A 17,289-nucleotide genomic window follows, 5' to 3' on the forward strand; every position below is an offset into this window, starting at 1 on the left:
TGAGCGTTAGAGGAGATATCTTTGAAATTGCCCGGACATTTTGGCTCACTGGCTGCAGAACTAGCAGCCGTAGAGTATATTGTAAAGATCCCCGACTCGTTCCCGACCCCAGCCGACATATATTCTGACAGTCTATATGTCTGTAATAGTTTACAGAATTCCTACCCCTGTGCAAATCTCGAGGTTTTGTTTCCACAGATGGAAAACCCCTACCCTCAGCCCCATTACTCCAGCATATTCTAAAGACAGCTAAAGATCGGAAATATGGTATTATTAAAGTTCATAGCCAAGCCACCATCGTTCTTCCTCCCCTGGTAACGTTAAGGCAGCTGCCCTAGTAAAGGCAGGTTCCAGACATGGTCACTTTTGGAATCCTCCCGAGAGTGCCCAGTACACGCGGTTCAGGTCTCACAGACCAACATTCAGGATTTAGCACCGGCCCAAAAAGAAGATGAACAGCTCAGGGAAGTTTTAAAAGGCAACTTCCCAGCCCCCTATGATAAATACAAGAACACGTTGACGACACATGACGGTATAATTTTAAAAGGTATTTATGTGGTCCCCACTCAGGACAGAAACCTAATTATTTGTCAATTCCATGACAACCATGGACATCAAGGCATAGAAGCAACCCTCGCCCACCTCAGATCTCTCTGCTGGTGGCCCGATTTAAAATCCAATGTAACGCACCACATTGAAAACTGTTTAATCTGCGCCCAGAACAATCCGGACAGATATGCAAGGAAAGGTCATAGATTATCATTATCATGGAATTTACAGTGCAGAAGGAGGCCATTCGGCTCATCGAGTCTGCACCGGCTCTTGGAAAGAGCACCCTACACAAGGTCAACACCTCCATCCCATCCCGATAACCCAGTAACCCCACCCAACACTAAGGGCAATTTTGGACACTAAGGGCAATTTATCATGGCCAATCCACCTAACCTGCACATCTTTGGACTGTGGAAGGAAACCGGAGCACCCGGAGGATACACGGGGAGTATGTGCAGACTCCGCACAGACAGTGATCCAAGCCGGAATCGAACCTGGGACCCTGGAGCTGTGAAGCAATTGTGCTAACCACCATGCTACCGTGCTGCCCTTAAGTCACTAAGGTCAGCTTAGTCACACCCGCACCGTTAATGGCCCCTGGACGAATTTGCAGATTGATTATTTAAGGACCCCTACCCCCCTGCAAGAATGGTTTTAATTATGTGTTGGTGGTCATTGACACCTTCACAAAATGGGTGGAAGCTTTTCCATCCAGAACGAACACGGCTAAAGCGACAGCCAAGGTCCTCACTCAGCACATCTTTACAAGATGGGGTCTTCCCCACAGCATAGAGTCCGACCAAGGCTCACATTTTACAGGACGAGTGATGAAAAATGTCCTCACAATTTTAGGAATCAAACAAAAATTCCACATTGCATATCACCCCCAATCAAGTGGAATAGTTGAGAGAATAAATAGGACTCTCATAGCAACCCCAAGGAAAATGGTGCAACAGCACAATAGCACCTGGGACACAGTTCTCCCCTTTGCACTAATGTTCATAAGGAACACGGTATCCACGTCAACAGGATACACCCCCCACACCCTCATGACCGGACGACCCATGAAGTGGACAGAATATTTGATAGGACTCGATTTAGCCAGCCCCACAATCACCGCCCTCACCCATGAGAAAGCAGTTCAGCAGATTGTGGAGAATGTAAAAGCAGCCCAGCTCGCAGCAGCTGTTAGGCTTGGGACACAAAAGAAACAAAGTAAAGTTTGCTTTGACAAGATAGTACACGCCACAGAATTTGTAGTCGGGCAGCAGGTCATGCTATCCCTATACAACCCCAGCTCATTCCTCTCCCCAAAATTTGCAGGACCGTACTCCATTTCTGATAAAGTCAGCCCCTCCGTATATAAAATCACTTATCCCAATGGCAAGTCTGCATGGTTTCACATAAACCAGCTTAAGGCTTATGGCACACAGAACAACCATTCACATCACATCTCACTTGCAGCAGCAGATGAACACACCCCGCCCACGAACGATCTATTCCTACCCTCCCCCAACCAGTCCAGCCCATCCTCAGACATTCCTTCAGCTCTACCCCCAGAGGCACGACTCCACCTCTCCCTTCATTCAACCAGCAGCGACAACGACAGCGATAGCAACAGTCCCATAGCAAAGCGACACGATTACACTCCTGCACCAGGCCCCACTCCCAGCGACTCCGAACAAGATTCCAGCGACCCTTTTGAGACCACGTACATTAAAGCCCCTGATCCAGACCCACCGCCCGACGATTATGGATTGCCCCCTACCACCTCCAACCTCGACACGAAACACTGGCACCGAGACAATTCGTACAGACTCATCCGGAATGATGAGATGGACACCAATTCACACTACGCAGCTTTGGCACAACTACTCCAGTCACAAGTATGGCAACCGGGAGAAGATGATGACTTCGAGTCTGACTCCCACCAGACGAACCCCTTTGCGACTCTGTTCGCTATGGAGCAATGAGGTGTCCAGATGATGGTAAAAAGGAACCGATGGAGATTTACGGTGTCCTTTCTGATGGAACCTGCACGATTTTTGTTATGTTAGTTTGTTGCTTTAAATGTTTGTTACTGTTGCTTGTTGAATGTTGTTTGTTCACTTAAAGTTTTCATGGCCCGTCCCCACCACTCTTTTAACCCCCACTGGCAGTTAAAGGAACAAGTTGGTCGGCAGACACCCAATCATAACTATTCTTCTGATTTGAAGGTAATCACAAGAGGCAACATCCACGGCGAACACAAATTCTTTCCGTTCTTGTCCGGTCGCTCAGGCAGTGCAGAAACGGCACTGGTCCCCGCCCTGCCTGAGGACCCCCATCTGGTCAGCTATTCTCGGGTAGTGCACACGCTGTGACAGTATTTTCTTCTCGGATGTCTTGTCCCAAAATATCTGTTTTTTTTTTTTAAAATGAGGGAGTCACAGATGGTGACCAATTATAATGGGCAATTGGTGATAAAAGGACAGACAGACATACGAGATCTTAAGCAAGATAATAAGATATTATGCTTGTGTCCACTGAAATCCAGAACCACAGAAGCCACAGGAAGACCTCGCAAGGAAGAGAACATGAAGACAACCATCATGGTCTACATTTGGATCGTCACGTGATCCCTACAGTTGCACACGGACGTGATCCCTATCTCACAGGCCGTGAATGTTTCCCATCCCTGCCATACACTACACCCAGAGACAGCAACTGATACACCAACCTGGTGTGACAAGTTTATCACCTGGTATTCCCTGTCCTACATTGTAGAAGCACTGTTAGCCATTGCAATACTCTGTAGTGTCATCCAGACACTGAGACTTTGGAAATGGCGAAGGAAAGCCTCCCACACTCCAGTATATACATTCAGACCCCCTACTTTCGGACTTCAGCAAACCCTCTCTTTAAGTGAATTAAAGTGCATCGACTTTTTTTGTTTTTTTCTAATAAAAAGATGTAAAACTCTGTGCTTGACTGCCAAGCTACAGAGACCTGTATTGCTGCTACTGTATAGTTTATACTGTTGTAAATTCTTTTAAGTGACTAAGGATTGTTTAGATAAGAATAGTTAGAGGTTCCCGTGTTTAATTGTAGTGCATGCCTGAATGTCATAGCGCCCTGTAGAATTTTATAATAGTGTGTGTATATAAAACAATTTAGGTAAAGTTCCAATCCATAGAACAGAGTAGCGTAGAGCCTGTCCTTGATTGCGGGTGCTCGACTTAGGCAGAGAACAAAGAAGATGCAGTAATATGATCCTACACGCTTCACGTTGAGGATCACAAGGAGGGTGTGTAGCCATCTGGGATGGCCACTTCCAGAACACAAAATGGACACTCACAAAGAATGTAGGGAAATGTGGACAATGCTAGACAGCAAGTAGGCACAGTGCCTGAATGTATATTTGGGAAGCAGTAACCAGACGGAATCGAACCTCTGGGTCGATTAGCATATTGATGGCCCATCTCCGAGAAACAAAGGACTAACACTCAGATAGTTGATACTGTTACAGACATCCCGGCGCCAGAAAGACACAAATTAAGCAAGGCCAACGGCCACCTAGGACACGCCCAGCCATCAGGGCACCCACTCCTTTATTGGTCAAGATCAATAACAATGATCGAGAAGCTGCCCAATTAATTGGGACCAAGTTTAAGGCCCGCCTAAAAGCACGCAAAGCCCCTCCAAGTATAAGAAGGAACCCCCACAAGAGATTCGCTCTCTTGGGCTTGGCTCTCAAAGCAGAGAGACCCATCCACCAGCATCGCCAGAAGCAAGTAAGTTCAAGGTCAACGCTCGCTACCAGATGGACGACATTAGCTGTTCTCCTGTATCTCTTCGAACCCAACAGCCTCAGATCCGAACAACGGCCATTGTTCCTGTAAGTGGGCACCCAAAATTAAGTACAGGCGTAGCGATAGTTTAGTTTGTAGTACTGTTGTGCATGAGTAGATCTTACTGTGTGTGTAAATAAATAGTATTGACTTTGAACTAACTAACTGGTGTATTGGCTCTTTGATCGGTATTCGGGTTGAACCTTGTGGCGGCATCGAGAGATACCTGGCGAGTCTGAAAGTAGAAACATAATTAGGATTAAGAAAGGCGACCATATTGACCGGCATATTTATAACCAGATAAACAGAGCAACAGTGGGACATGACCGGAAGGTTCTGGTCCAGGAGGAAGGACACAATCTCTGTGCCATGAGCTGGATCGAATAAGGGACAGGGAAATTTTGTCCATTAAATTATTTTGATAAAATTAGAGGACAGAGTAATTTAATTGTCACCACAATCATGTGAAATGCTGAATACTTTTCTCTGGAAATGTCTGGCTGTTTTTTTAAAAAAACTATCAGCGTGGAAGAAGCATTAAACTGAGGGGTTATTTCAGGCCAAAAAAGTTCTACATTTATGACTCATAAGGTTACTATGAATATGCAGCGCAGTGACTCCGTATAAGGCAAATACTTCACTATGTTGCCAAACTCACTGTATGCCCATTTAGAAATAGAATGCTCTTGAAATCCAAAACGCCATAAAGCAAGCATACCATAAGGATGGTGTCACATCTTTTTAGCAGAATTACAAAACCATCTGTCCTGCAAAGACTACTTAAGAATACAGGCATTGAAACAATTCTTTCTGATGGTGCTTAATGGAAGAACATTGTACAGTGGAGACTTCTTCCATTTTATATTTTGAAATTCTTTTCATTTACCTGCAGTCCTCATTGTTGGTCTAGACCAATGGTTCCCAAACATTTTTAACGTTGTGGCATATCTTTATACCATAAAAACTGTTGAGGCACACCTCCTATTTTCTTCAACTGAACTGCCCTCTCAGAAAAGCCTCTTATCTCTAACACCTCCTAAAACATGTCAAGTCACCATTTAATGCAATTTTCATCAGTTCAAAACGTTTACAGTGAAAGGCTTATCACCATTTGCACGTCAAATACAATATTGGAGCCGGTTTCTCCTTTTGTAACATTCTTGGTTCCTGTTTCTTACCTCTGTCTTCTTCCCTTATTGAGAACTTTATTTATTTTTGCTTCACCCTGTCTTCTCTCCCATTTCATTTTCAACATCTCCCTGTTCCCCCTGGCTTCTCGAAGGCTTTTGCTCCTTTTTAGTTTTTGACCAGGTGCATGGGGTATTTGTATTCAACTCCGTGGTTGGCATCGCCAATTCCCAAAGAACCTGTGCATCCATCAGCCAGGAAAGGGCTGCACATGTGCAGTTTGGAATGTTTTATGTTGGTAATCTGAACCGTGCATGCGCCGGCCGGAAAAGAGCCAAGCATGCGCAGTTCTGCTTCTTTTTACATTGGTTAGGCCAGTGTAAAAATTTTGAATAGACGGGTGGCATGATGGCACTGTGGTTAGCACTGCTGCCTCACGGTGCTGAGGACCCGGGTCCAATCCCAACCCTGGGTCACTGTCCCTGTGGGGTTTGCACATTCCTCCAGTGTCTGCATCGGTCTCACCCCCACAACCTAAAGATGTGCAGGGTAGGTGGATTGGCTACGCTAAAAAATTGCCCCTTAATTGGAAAGAAAATCCGAACAGCACACGGTGCAACCCACTCCCAGCCAGCGCATGGGCGGGAAGCCAAAGGTTCATCGGGACTTCGAGATGGCGACCACAGAGCTGAAAATGAAGATTAGATTTAGTTCATTTACATTAATGTTTCATCGTTTTGAATCTTATTTTGCGGCACACTTGTGGAACCTTCACGCTGCACCAGTGTGCCGCACGGCACACCAGTTGGGAGCTTCTGGTTTAGACAGGGAGCTTCATTGCCAAACTGTCCTGATCTGGCCAGTTCTTGCATTGGACTGAAAAAAACTTTGGTTTTGGCCGTGTCAGTTATATTCGGAGCAGGTGCAGAGAGAGAAAAAAACAAAATCAGAAAAACACTTGTCATATTCAAAGTCCCTTCCAGGTTTTTGGCGATCAATGATAAATCCTTTCTAGCTCATTCACATAACACTCCACTGGTGCCATTTTACTTGTAGTTTCTCTTTTGCTTATCTTTCGTACACTTACAAGAAGCGGCACCGGACATCTCAAGGCCATGAACTGCAGGGGACAGCCCTATTTCAGCATATGAGTCAAACATTCCTATAAAATTCAGACTCTCTTGAGAAGCGTATAGCCACGTTTTTATACAGATTATGACAGGATGTTGTGTATAAACGTATTTGGTCAAATTTAAAGTACCGTTTACAGATTAGGTGAGCACAATACTGTGCTATAAAGACTTGGAAAGTGTGAGGTTGGATTGCTGACTGTGTTGAGTTACATGATCTGTGACAGGGTAGTGGTAAGCGCATTATAATTTACATTGGTGTCTTTTAGCTAAAGAGGAAAAAAGCCAGTCAAGCTGCCTGTCACTGATTGTCTTCCAGTGTCCCCTGCTGGAAGCAAGTATGTGCAAATGTCAAATGAGAACACAGAAGGCTAGTAGCATCCTGACAATCATTGGACAGATCCACATTTGCCCAATGACCACTTGGACAAGGAAGAGGTGGTTGACTGATGCCAGTGGAACTCCGCGTGGGATTTTCTGGCCCTTCCCACTGGTGGGGTCTTCGAGTCCCGTCAAAGGCTGAGAGCGGGCTCCCCAGTAACAGGATGGGCAAGCCACGTTAAAATGCCGTAGACATCGGCGGGAACGAAAGATCGCGCCTGCGGCCGATGGTGAGTCGCCTCAGCCGCCGGTAAGCATGGCGGGGGGGGGAGGGGGCAGAAAACCGCGACCTACATCTTAGCATGAGTCACTGTCTTAAAAATCAAAAGAAAAATTAAAGCGAGAAAACTGAAGGAAAATTGAAGGAGGAATTGGAACAAGAAAAAATAGGGTAAAATGACAGGGTAATAATACAATGAAATATGTTTGTTTTAAAGAGGCATCAAAACGTGAGACATCAATTATAAGGAGGAATTACCTCCTTGATCAGGGTTTGGTGTTCCTCTGATTGGCTGAAGTTTACACCGATGTCAAAAATATTAATGATTCCTTGATCACACATATTCATCCAGGCTTGATGCTCATGTCGCGCAGGTAGCCGATCCCAGAAGGTTTTGAATGCTTCCCATACTGCCTCCTGGCACACTAAGAAACATAGATATTGAGTAATAAAAGCAAATTACTGCGGATGCTGGAATCTGAAACAAACGAGAAAGTGCTGGAAAATCTCAGCAGGTCTGGCAGCATCTGTAGAGAGAGAAAAGAGCTAACTTTTCGAGTCCAGGTGACCCTTTGTCAAAGCTGGGTCATCTTTGACAAAGGATCATCTGGACTCGAAACGTGAGCTTTTTTCTCTCCCTACAGATGCTGCCAGACCTGCTGAGATTTTCCAGCACTTTCTCTTTGGTTAGACATTGAGTAAGACATCTGGCGGCTCATGCCAACCATTCCATAAATTGTCTTTAAAAAGTGCCCATATCCTGAGTAACTTTATGAGAAGCAAATTCAATTTTAATAGTGAAATGCATTTGTGATTGGAGGGTGTTTTTTCACCCCAGATTGACTAGGTATCTGACACTCATAGAACCTCTGCAGCTTAAGAGTCTAGAATCTAAACCATTGAGAAATTAATGAACTATTTTCTCATTCATGAGTACACATACTCTTCCTAAACTCAGAATACTGCTGAAGTGCAAGTTAGACAACCCCTAGGTGTGCACTTAATATTGCAAGAATCTAACCATTGCAAAGATAACCTAACGTACGCCTCAAATGACCATTTCTGTCATAGAGGGTTTCCTCAATTCTAATCTTCTATTCACAGCTGTGACATCCTGAGGTAAACTCAATCACAGAGAGGCCCCACCGCCTCTCATACCAGGTATCCATTAGACAACTGACAAAGGCAAGTTTGAATCCATAGCAGGTGGGCAATAGATACTGGGAGCTCCTACACAAGTTATATAATGCATCAGTGTATCACTACCATCCTACAGGTTACAGCATAGATACTTCTTGAGCTGCCCCTCAGCATCAAGGATGACTTGCTCCCACACTGGTGACGTGGGTTCTGCGGTGACTGAATAATCTGATCCTAGATCCACAGACTTTGCCACAGGTTTGGCAGGTGGGGTTTGATGAGGAGGCTAGGTGGGACGCTCTAGATTCTGCACTCTCCTCCCGCCATTTACTTTTGGGTGGCACAGTAGCACAGTGGTTAGCACTGTTGCCTCACAGCATCAGGGTCCCAGGTTCGATTCCCAGCTTGGGTCACTGTCTGTGTGGAGTCTGCACGTTTTCTCCGTATCTGCAGTGGTTTCCTCCAGGTGCTCCAGTTTCCTCCCACGAGTCCCGAAAGACGTGCAAGTTAGGTAATTTGGACATTCTGAATTCTTCCTCTGTGTACCCGAACAGGTGCTGGAATGTGACGACTAGGGGCTTTTCACAGTAACTTCATTGCAGTGTTAATGTAAGCCTACTTGTAACAATAAAGATTATTATTATTATTGGTCTCCGTGTGCTCCACCCTATGACGCTCAAAGTGATTGGCATCCTCACTGATGCTTCTTCTCCAGTTTGTTTGTTCTAAGGTAAGTGATTCCATGTGTCGATGGGGATGTTACATTTATTTGGGGAGGCTTTCAGAGTGTCCTTGTAGCGTTTCCTCTGCCCTCCTAGTGATCACTTGCCATTGATGAGCTCCGAGTAGAGCACTTGTTTTGGGAGTCTTGTGTCGGGCATGTGGGCAATGTGGCCCACCCATCTCAGCTGGTCAGCGTGTCCAGTACCTCGATACTGGGGACATTCGCCTGGGAGAGGACACTCACATTGGTACACCTATCCTGAAAGTGGCATTGCAGGATTTTGTGGAGGCAATGTTGGTGATATATCTCCAGAGATTTGAGGTGTTTGCTGTACATTGTCCATGTTTCTAATGCATACAGGAGGGGAGGGACAATGGCTGCTCTGTAGACCATGAGATTGGTGCTGGATTTGTGGTCTTGGTCTTTGAACACGCGGTTCCTCAGGCATCAAAAGACTGCACTGGTGTATTGGAGTTGAAGCTGGATGTCATTGTTAATGTCTGCTCTCAGAGAGAGAAAGCTCCCGAGATGTGGGAAATTATTCACATTGTCCAAGGGTTAACCGTAGATCTTGATGGTCAGGGGGCAGTTTTATGTGGCAGGAACGGGCTGGCAGAGAACCTTTGTTTTCCAGATATTTAGTCTGAGGCCGTTTCTCTCAAATGCCTCGATGAATACATCGACAAAGGTTTGTAACCTGGCCTGAGTATGCGCGCACACAGACATCATCTGCATACTGCAGCTCAATGACAGAGGTTGGGGTGGTCTTGGTTCTGGCCTGGTGGGAGGTTGAACAGTTTCCCGCTTGTCCGGTAGGTTAGCTCCACTCCAGCGAGGAGCTTCAGGGTGACGGGTTGGAGTGTTGCTGCGAGGAAGATGGAGAAGAGCGTTGGTGCGATGACACAGTCCTGTTTGACCCTAGTTTGCACATATATTCGGCCTGTGGTGGTTCTATTGGTGAGGATCACGGCTTGCATGTCATCGTGGAGCAGGCGGAGAATGGTGATGAATTTCTGCGGGCAGCTGAATTTAGGAGAATGCTCCACAATCCCTCATGGTTGACAGAGTCGAAGGCCTTTGCGAGATCGAAGAAGGCCATGTACAGAGGTTGATGCTGCTCCCTGCAATTTTCCTGGATTTGTCAGGCTCATGTCCGGGTGGCACGGTGGCGCAGTGGTTAGCACTGCTGCCCCAAGGACCCGGGTTCGATCTCAGCCCCGGGTCACTGTCCATATGGAGATTCAACATTTTCCCCATGTCTGCGTGTGTCTTACCCCCACAACCCAAAGATGTGTAGGGTAGGTGGATTGGCTATGCTAACTTGCCCCTTAATTGGAAAAAAAGAATTGGATTCTTTAAATTTAAAAAAAAAGATCATATCCATTGAGCCTCTTGATGGGTGGAAGCCGCACTCAGGAAGGAGCTCTTCAGCAACTGGGAGCAGGCAGTTGAGGGGTATTCTCACGATAGCCTTTCCCGTGGAAGAGAGTAGGGAAATCCCTCTGTAATTTTCGCAGTCAGACCTGTCTCGTTTCTTGAAGATGATCAAAATTAAGGCATCTCCGAGATCGTCCGGCATGCTCTCTTCCTTCCAGATATGGGTTGTGGATTCTTGTCAAGAGCGCCTCTCCACCGCATTTCAATACTTCTGAGGCCTTGTTGTTTTTCAGCTGTCGATGGCCTTTTTGACCTCACTGCGAACTGGGGTTGCGCTGAGGTGATGGCGGGTAGCGCATTGCGGGATGGTGTCGAGGACACATTCGGGGAAGGCCGTCTTGGTTGAGGAGGTCCTCGAAGTGCTCTCTCCAGTGGGCAGGCAGATGATACACAGCATAATTACACCCATGCACTACTGAGCAGTATTTCAACCAAGTGGTAGTGCGTCCATGTGTCTCTGTGCCAAATGTTCCCTCAAAAGTTTTGGTGTGCATGTCTTTTCAATGGGCAGTACCTTTAAAATATTTTATACAGCCATAGAACCTTCCAGGCTGTTGTGCAGCTGTGCACACACAGCTTAGCAGGAATATTTCTCTGCAACTGCACCCTTTTCTCTATATATTCAACTCAGTGAGAGGGATGACTTTCTGACTCTTCCTCAATCAGGATGCAAGTTTAAAGAATGGTGAGTGGGTTGTCCTATGAGAGATAGAGTAGAATGGGCCTGTATTCTCTGGCGTACAGAAGAATGAGATGTCGTCTGGTTGAAATGCAGAAAATTCCGAGATGGCTTGACAGATCTAATGCTGAGAGGATGTCAGAACGAGGGGGCATAGTCTCGTAAATGGTTGGCTATTTGGGACTGGATGCGGAGGATAATGAATTTTGGAATAAAGACAGCATCTGTGGAGAGAGTTTGGGTCCAATATGACATTTTTTGAAACTCAGTGCATTTTGGGATTCTCCGCCCGAGAGGGAAATGGGTGCCCAGTCAAGGAGTTGATTCAAAACATAGATTGATTAAGATTTTGGTACTAAGGGGGAATCAAGGGAAATGGGGGTGGGGCAGGAAAGTGGAGTCAATATAGAAGTTTAATCATGGTCCTCTTGAATGGCGGGGCGGGCTCAAAGGATGGTATGGCCTTTTCCTGCAGCTATTCCTTTTGTTTTTAAAGTATCAGAATGAGCAATCCTGGATTAGTGAAGTCTGGCTTGAGATAATTGCCCCTAATCGAAACATTCTGTAAGAGACCAAGTTGCAACGTTTCACAAACTGACTCATCTGGCATTAATATGCCTGCAGACTTTTTTTTTAAATCTGTGAAAATGCATTTTGGATTAAAATAAAAGACTAGAGCATAGGTCATTCCTAAATCATTTCTGTGAAGGAATAAATTTCAAAACCTCCCAAAACGTGACAGGCACACACTGATGTGTGGGGAGGGCTTGGAAAATTTTTAAATAAGAGACAGGAATTTTCTTACCTCTCAGCTTGTAATATTTGAGGTAGTTGCCAATGGCTTGTGAGATAGTTTCCTCTGGACATAATTTAACACCATTCGGAAATAAAAAGGATCGTTTGTGTCTGTAAATCAAATCTTTTATCCGCACGTCGCTCACAGTCACCGGAGATTGAACGTCGCCATCAGAAAGACCTCTGGAGCCATTGTGAAGTCTACTCTCATCTGAAATTGTCTTTAATACAACTGAAACAGACAAGTTTGAATGTTCATTACCGTTGACCAGATTTTGCACTTAACACAGCGGCATTTTCACACTGCCCATTTTCCAATGTCTGAACACACTGCAGCCAAGGTTACGGATTCACAGAGAGAAAAGAAGAAATGGGAGAATAGGAGCCCCAAAATTCCATTAAGAAACCTCATAATTGTACGAAATAAAAATGGAATGTGACCTTCCACTCAAAATAAACCAATGAATCTATTTATAAATGGATGGAATCAGAAAACGCAGTCCCCCCTCAAAAGATCTGTAAAAATTGTAGAATTGCATGCGATTAAAAGTGGAGTGTGGCTTAATTTGTAACTGGACAACACTGTCCCTCAATACGACCCAATTGAAATGAGTTAATCTGGACGCCTCTAATTCTGAGCACTACTCACGTTCTGATAAAAAAAGAACAATTATTTCATCATCGTCAACAATGTGTCTTTTTTAGATTTGATCATTTATTCAATAGCTTAGAAATATAAATGCAATGAATCTAAAGATTAGGGTAGCACGGTAGCATAGTGGTTAGCACTATGGCTTCACAGCAGCAGGGGCGCCAGGGTCCCAGGTTCGATTCCCGGCTTGGGTCACTGTCGGTGCGGAGTCCACACGTTCTCCCCATGTCTGCTTGGGTTTCCTCCCACAAGTCCTGAAAGACGTGCTATTAGGGAATCTGGGCATTCTCAATTCGCCCTCTGTGTACCCAAACAGGTGCCGGAATGTGGCGACTAGGGGCTTTTCACAATAACTTCATTGCAGTGTTAATGTAAGCTTACTTGTGACAATAAAGATTATAAAGCATTTAGAAAGTACTGGGCAACACACGTTAATGAATCAGATTTCTTGTACAAGCTGTAATTTGGATTTGTGAAATTAACTCAAAGAAATCAAAATACAGATTTAAGCAAATTCCATATTGTACTTGGGTGTTTGCATAAAAAGTTATTTAAAAATCCTCTCTAGACAGGTATTTAATTTCTATTAAGTAGGTCTTTGTTCGTTGTTTTTTTTAGTTAGGGCATCATCATCGGCACAGGCTTGGAGGGCCGAAATACCTGTTCCTGTGCTGTACTTTTCTTTGTTTGCTTTGTTCTTTGAAAATACACGCCAGGTTTTAAATAGTAACCACAGAATTACTACAATTCTCAAATCCTACAGATTCTGTAATCTACAGTAAAGCATTTCAAGATTCGTTCATTTTCTATTTTATGGCTTTAAATTATCATTTATCTACTTCATTAAACAATTTCATCAACAGCATTATATTGATGATTACTTTTCATGGGATTAATGCAAGCCGAATATAGGTATTGGTAGCATGTTAGATAACATGAGAAACAAACTGGTTAGATTATTCTGAATCTTGTAATGTTCAGCAAACCAGCCTGTAAAGTATCACTTAACTACCAAATAATATCAATTATTAAAATATTTGCTAAATGATCTATTATGATTAGTGTCCAGTGTTAGTCAACATGTCTGCTACACGCCAATAATAACTAGTCTGCTACAGCCCAATATTAACCAGTTTGCTATAGGCCAATATTAGCCAGTTTGCTACAGGCCAATATTAGCCCATTTGCTAGAGCCCAATATTAACCCGTCTGCTACAGCTCAATATTAATCTGTCTGCTACAGCCCAATATTAATCTGTCTGCTACAGCCCAATATTAACCCGTCTGCTACAGCTCAATATTAATCTGTCTGCTACAGCCCAATATTAATCTGTCTGCTACAGCCCAATATTAACCTGTCTGCTACAGCCCAATATTAACCTGTCTGCTACAGCCCAATATTAATCTGTCTGCTACAGCCCAATATTAATCTGTCTGCTACAGCCCAATATTAACCTGTCTGCTACAGCCCAATATTAACCTGTCTGCTACAGCCCAATATTAACCTGTCTGCTACAGCCCAATATTAGTTAACTTGTTTTGATTGATTGAAATGCCGATCCTCAGCAAGCTTTTGTGGTGAGTAATAGAGACATAACAGGTCCCATGTTCATTTCCTGGTCTGTACTGAGCTGCTGTTTACTGCCAGGGTGGTAACAATGATGTTACCATCACGGTTGCACAGTGGTTTGCACTGTGGCTTCACAGTGCCAGGGCTCAGGTTCGATTCCTGGCTTAGGCTGTGCGGAGTCTGCATGTTCTCCCGGCATCTGCGTGGGTTTCCTCCGGGTGCTCTGGTTTCCTCTTGCAAGTCCCGAAAGATGTGCTGTTAGGTAATTTGGACATTCTGAATTCTTTCTCGTGTACCCGAACTGGCGCCGGAATGTGGCGACTAGGGGCTTTTCACAGTAACTTCATTGCAGTCTTAATGTAAGCCTACTTGTGACAATAAAGAATATTATTATAATCTTCCTTTCTACAAGATATGAAAAATGATTAGGTTTTCCACCTTGATCAGTTTGTGGCTTCATCCACCAGAAACTCAGGCACATGGATACTGGCTGGGGAGAATATAGAATTCGGTTGTGATATTATCTATAAAGAAATATATTGTGAACACTCACTGTCAGGGTTCAGATATGAATCATAGTCAGTTGTCCCAAGTACAGGAGAGGGAATGGATGAGAGAAAATTAGAGCAGGGAACCAAGGGGCGATTGAAAAAAAAATCCCTCAGTACAATTTATATTCTAGGTCATTCACAAGTAATGAGTGACTTGTGTTGACATAAGTGCCTTTCATGACCAGAGGATTTCCAGACAATTAAGTACTTCCCAAGTGCAGCAGCCAATTTGCTTCCACAAAACAGCCATGTGATAACGATCAGAGATAATCTGTCTTTGTGGTGTCGATTTAAGGATAAACATTGACCAGGGAATAACTCCCTGTTCTTCTGGGCACTAATGCGATGGATTTTCTTTTACCTCAAACTAAGAAAGCAGATACCAGCCTCAGTAAGATCTGAACCCCCAAAAAGAAGCAACACTTCTGAGTATCAGCTTGTGCTTATTGTGCTGAAAACCTGGAGTGAGATTTTGCAATGACCTCAGTGGAGGTTTGACACGACAGTATAGCCATTACAATTCCTCTGTAGATCTGACAATGCCACGTTTAAATATAAACTATGCTATGATGCTGCATTATATATTATTTTCACAGATGAAATGATTTGAACTCCCCCGCCCTACCTGTATCCGCCAGTAAAACGTAATTGGCTAAAAGGACACACAGGGTGACTGCAGACATTTTCCACCAATAACCAAACACTCTTCTGCCTCAGTCCAACCTGAAAGGATAAGGAGAGGGTCAAAGAAGCACAGCACGGGAAGGACATGTGTACAAATCCTACAAACCGCCAGAGTGAGAGGAATACCTGGTTCCTCAGCGGTGAGGATTTGAGATAGCCTCGTAAACACTTCATCGATATTTCTGACTCACCTTCTCAAGATTCGCCCGTGACCTTTTTCAATGCAAGTGAAGGGAGGCTGCCAAGGAAAATTGGGTCCTGAAGACAGTTCTTCCGGCTGCTGGATGCCACTTCACTGACAAAGCAGTGCTTCTAATCGGCTTCCTTAAGCTGTTCCCATTATAGAGAGCGCGTCACATACAGGAGTTAGCAGGTTTGGCGGTGAATAAGCGAGCAGATCAGCAATCTGTTCTAATGTATGTTAACAAAACCACAAAGGCCACATTTCCAACACTGTCATTGCAATGCCACCCAATATTAGTGCAATGAGCATGTCAATGTGGAGCTTAATATATTTCATATTGTAATCATCTTAGATACACTATTGTAAGTTTCCTTTACCGCTGAAGTTATATTTCGCTGGAGTTCTTTATAAATAGCAAAAATAAACTTGGAGGTTGAGAGAAATGTTAGTTATATTTTCCACCTACCAGTCCAATTAGAAATCTGACAAAACCATTGCAATTATTTGGGTCTTCTCATTTTTCCACTGAAATTTATTTCCATATAATAGCAGCACTGGAGTTATATATTGTCCGGACGAACTTAATGTTAATAACGTAGATGGCTGGAACCATACCGAGTTTTCTGACAAAGAATGGTCACACCACAGGTCAGTTGTTTGTAAGAACAACTTTTCTCCCACTCTCCTGCCCTTTCCTCATAGCTCAGCATGTCTCTTCCTCTTTAGATGTTTATCCAATCTCTTCTTGAAAGCTACAATTGAATTCCTCGCTACCACACTCTTAGGCAGTTGCATTCCTGATAACCACTTGCTGCATTTAAAAAAAAAACTTCCCCTCATGTTGGGCAGCACGGTAGCACAAGTGGATAGCACTGTGGCTTCACAGCGCCAGGGTCCCAGGTTCAATTCCCCACTGGGTCACTGTCTGTGTGTAGTTTACGCGTTCTCCCCATGTCTGCGTGGGTTTCCTCCTGGTGCTCCGGTTTCCTCCCACAGTCCAAAGATGTGCAAGTTAGGTGGATTGGCTATGCTAAATTGCCCTTAGTGTCCAAAAAGGTGAGGAGGGATTATTGGGTTACAGGGATAGGGTGCAAGTGAGGGCTTAATGTGGGTCGGTGCAGACTCGATGGGCTGAATTGCCGCCTTCTGCACTTTATGTTCTATGTTGTCCTTTTGCCAATCATTTCAAATCGGTGCCCTCTGTTCATAGAACATAACAGCGCCCTCGATGTTGCGCCGACCTGTGAAACCACTCTAAAGCCCATCTACACTATGTGTAGATGCCCTTCTCGTCCATATGTCTATTCAATGACCATTTGAATGCCCTTAGTGTTGGCGAGTCCACTACTGTTGCAGGCAGGGCATTCCATGCCCTTACTACTCTCGGAGTAAAGAACCTACCTCTGACATCTGTCTTATATCTATCTCCCCTCAATTTAAAGCTATGTCCCCTCGTGCTAGGCATCACCCTGCAAGGAAAAAGACTCTCGCTGTCCACCCTATCCAATCCTCTGATCATCTTGTATGCCTCAATTAAGTCACCTCTTAACCTTCTCTTTAACGAAAACAGCCTCAAGTCCCTCAGCCTTTCCTCATAAGATCTTTCCTCCATACCAGGCAACATTCTGGTAA

General features: G+C 44.4%; 1 protein-coding gene across 1 annotated transcript in view; it reads right to left on the reverse strand.

Moving 5' to 3' along the window:
* Window positions 1-15,752, reverse strand: part of LOC140427830 (interphotoreceptor matrix proteoglycan 2-like) — a 95,443-nt gene extending 79,691 nt beyond the window's left edge. Inside the window, exons 1-4 of the mRNA XM_072513574.1 lie at window positions 15,665-15,752; window positions 15,415-15,512; window positions 12,027-12,248; window positions 7,500-7,666 (exon numbers count right to left, since the gene is read on the reverse strand). Of these exons, the coding sequence (XP_072369675.1) occupies window positions 7,500-7,666; window positions 12,027-12,248; window positions 15,415-15,472 (447 nt within the window). The 5' untranslated portion in view covers window positions 15,473-15,512; window positions 15,665-15,752. The remainder of the gene's footprint in view (window positions 1-7,499; window positions 7,667-12,026; window positions 12,249-15,414; window positions 15,513-15,664) is intronic.
* Between the last annotated feature and the right edge of the window lie 1,537 nt (window positions 15,753-17,289).

Source organism: Scyliorhinus torazame, chromosome 8 (genome assembly GCF_047496885.1).
Source record: "Scyliorhinus torazame isolate Kashiwa2021f chromosome 8, sScyTor2.1, whole genome shotgun sequence".
Classification (NCBI taxonomy): Eukaryota; Metazoa; Chordata; class Chondrichthyes; order Carcharhiniformes; family Scyliorhinidae; genus Scyliorhinus; species Scyliorhinus torazame.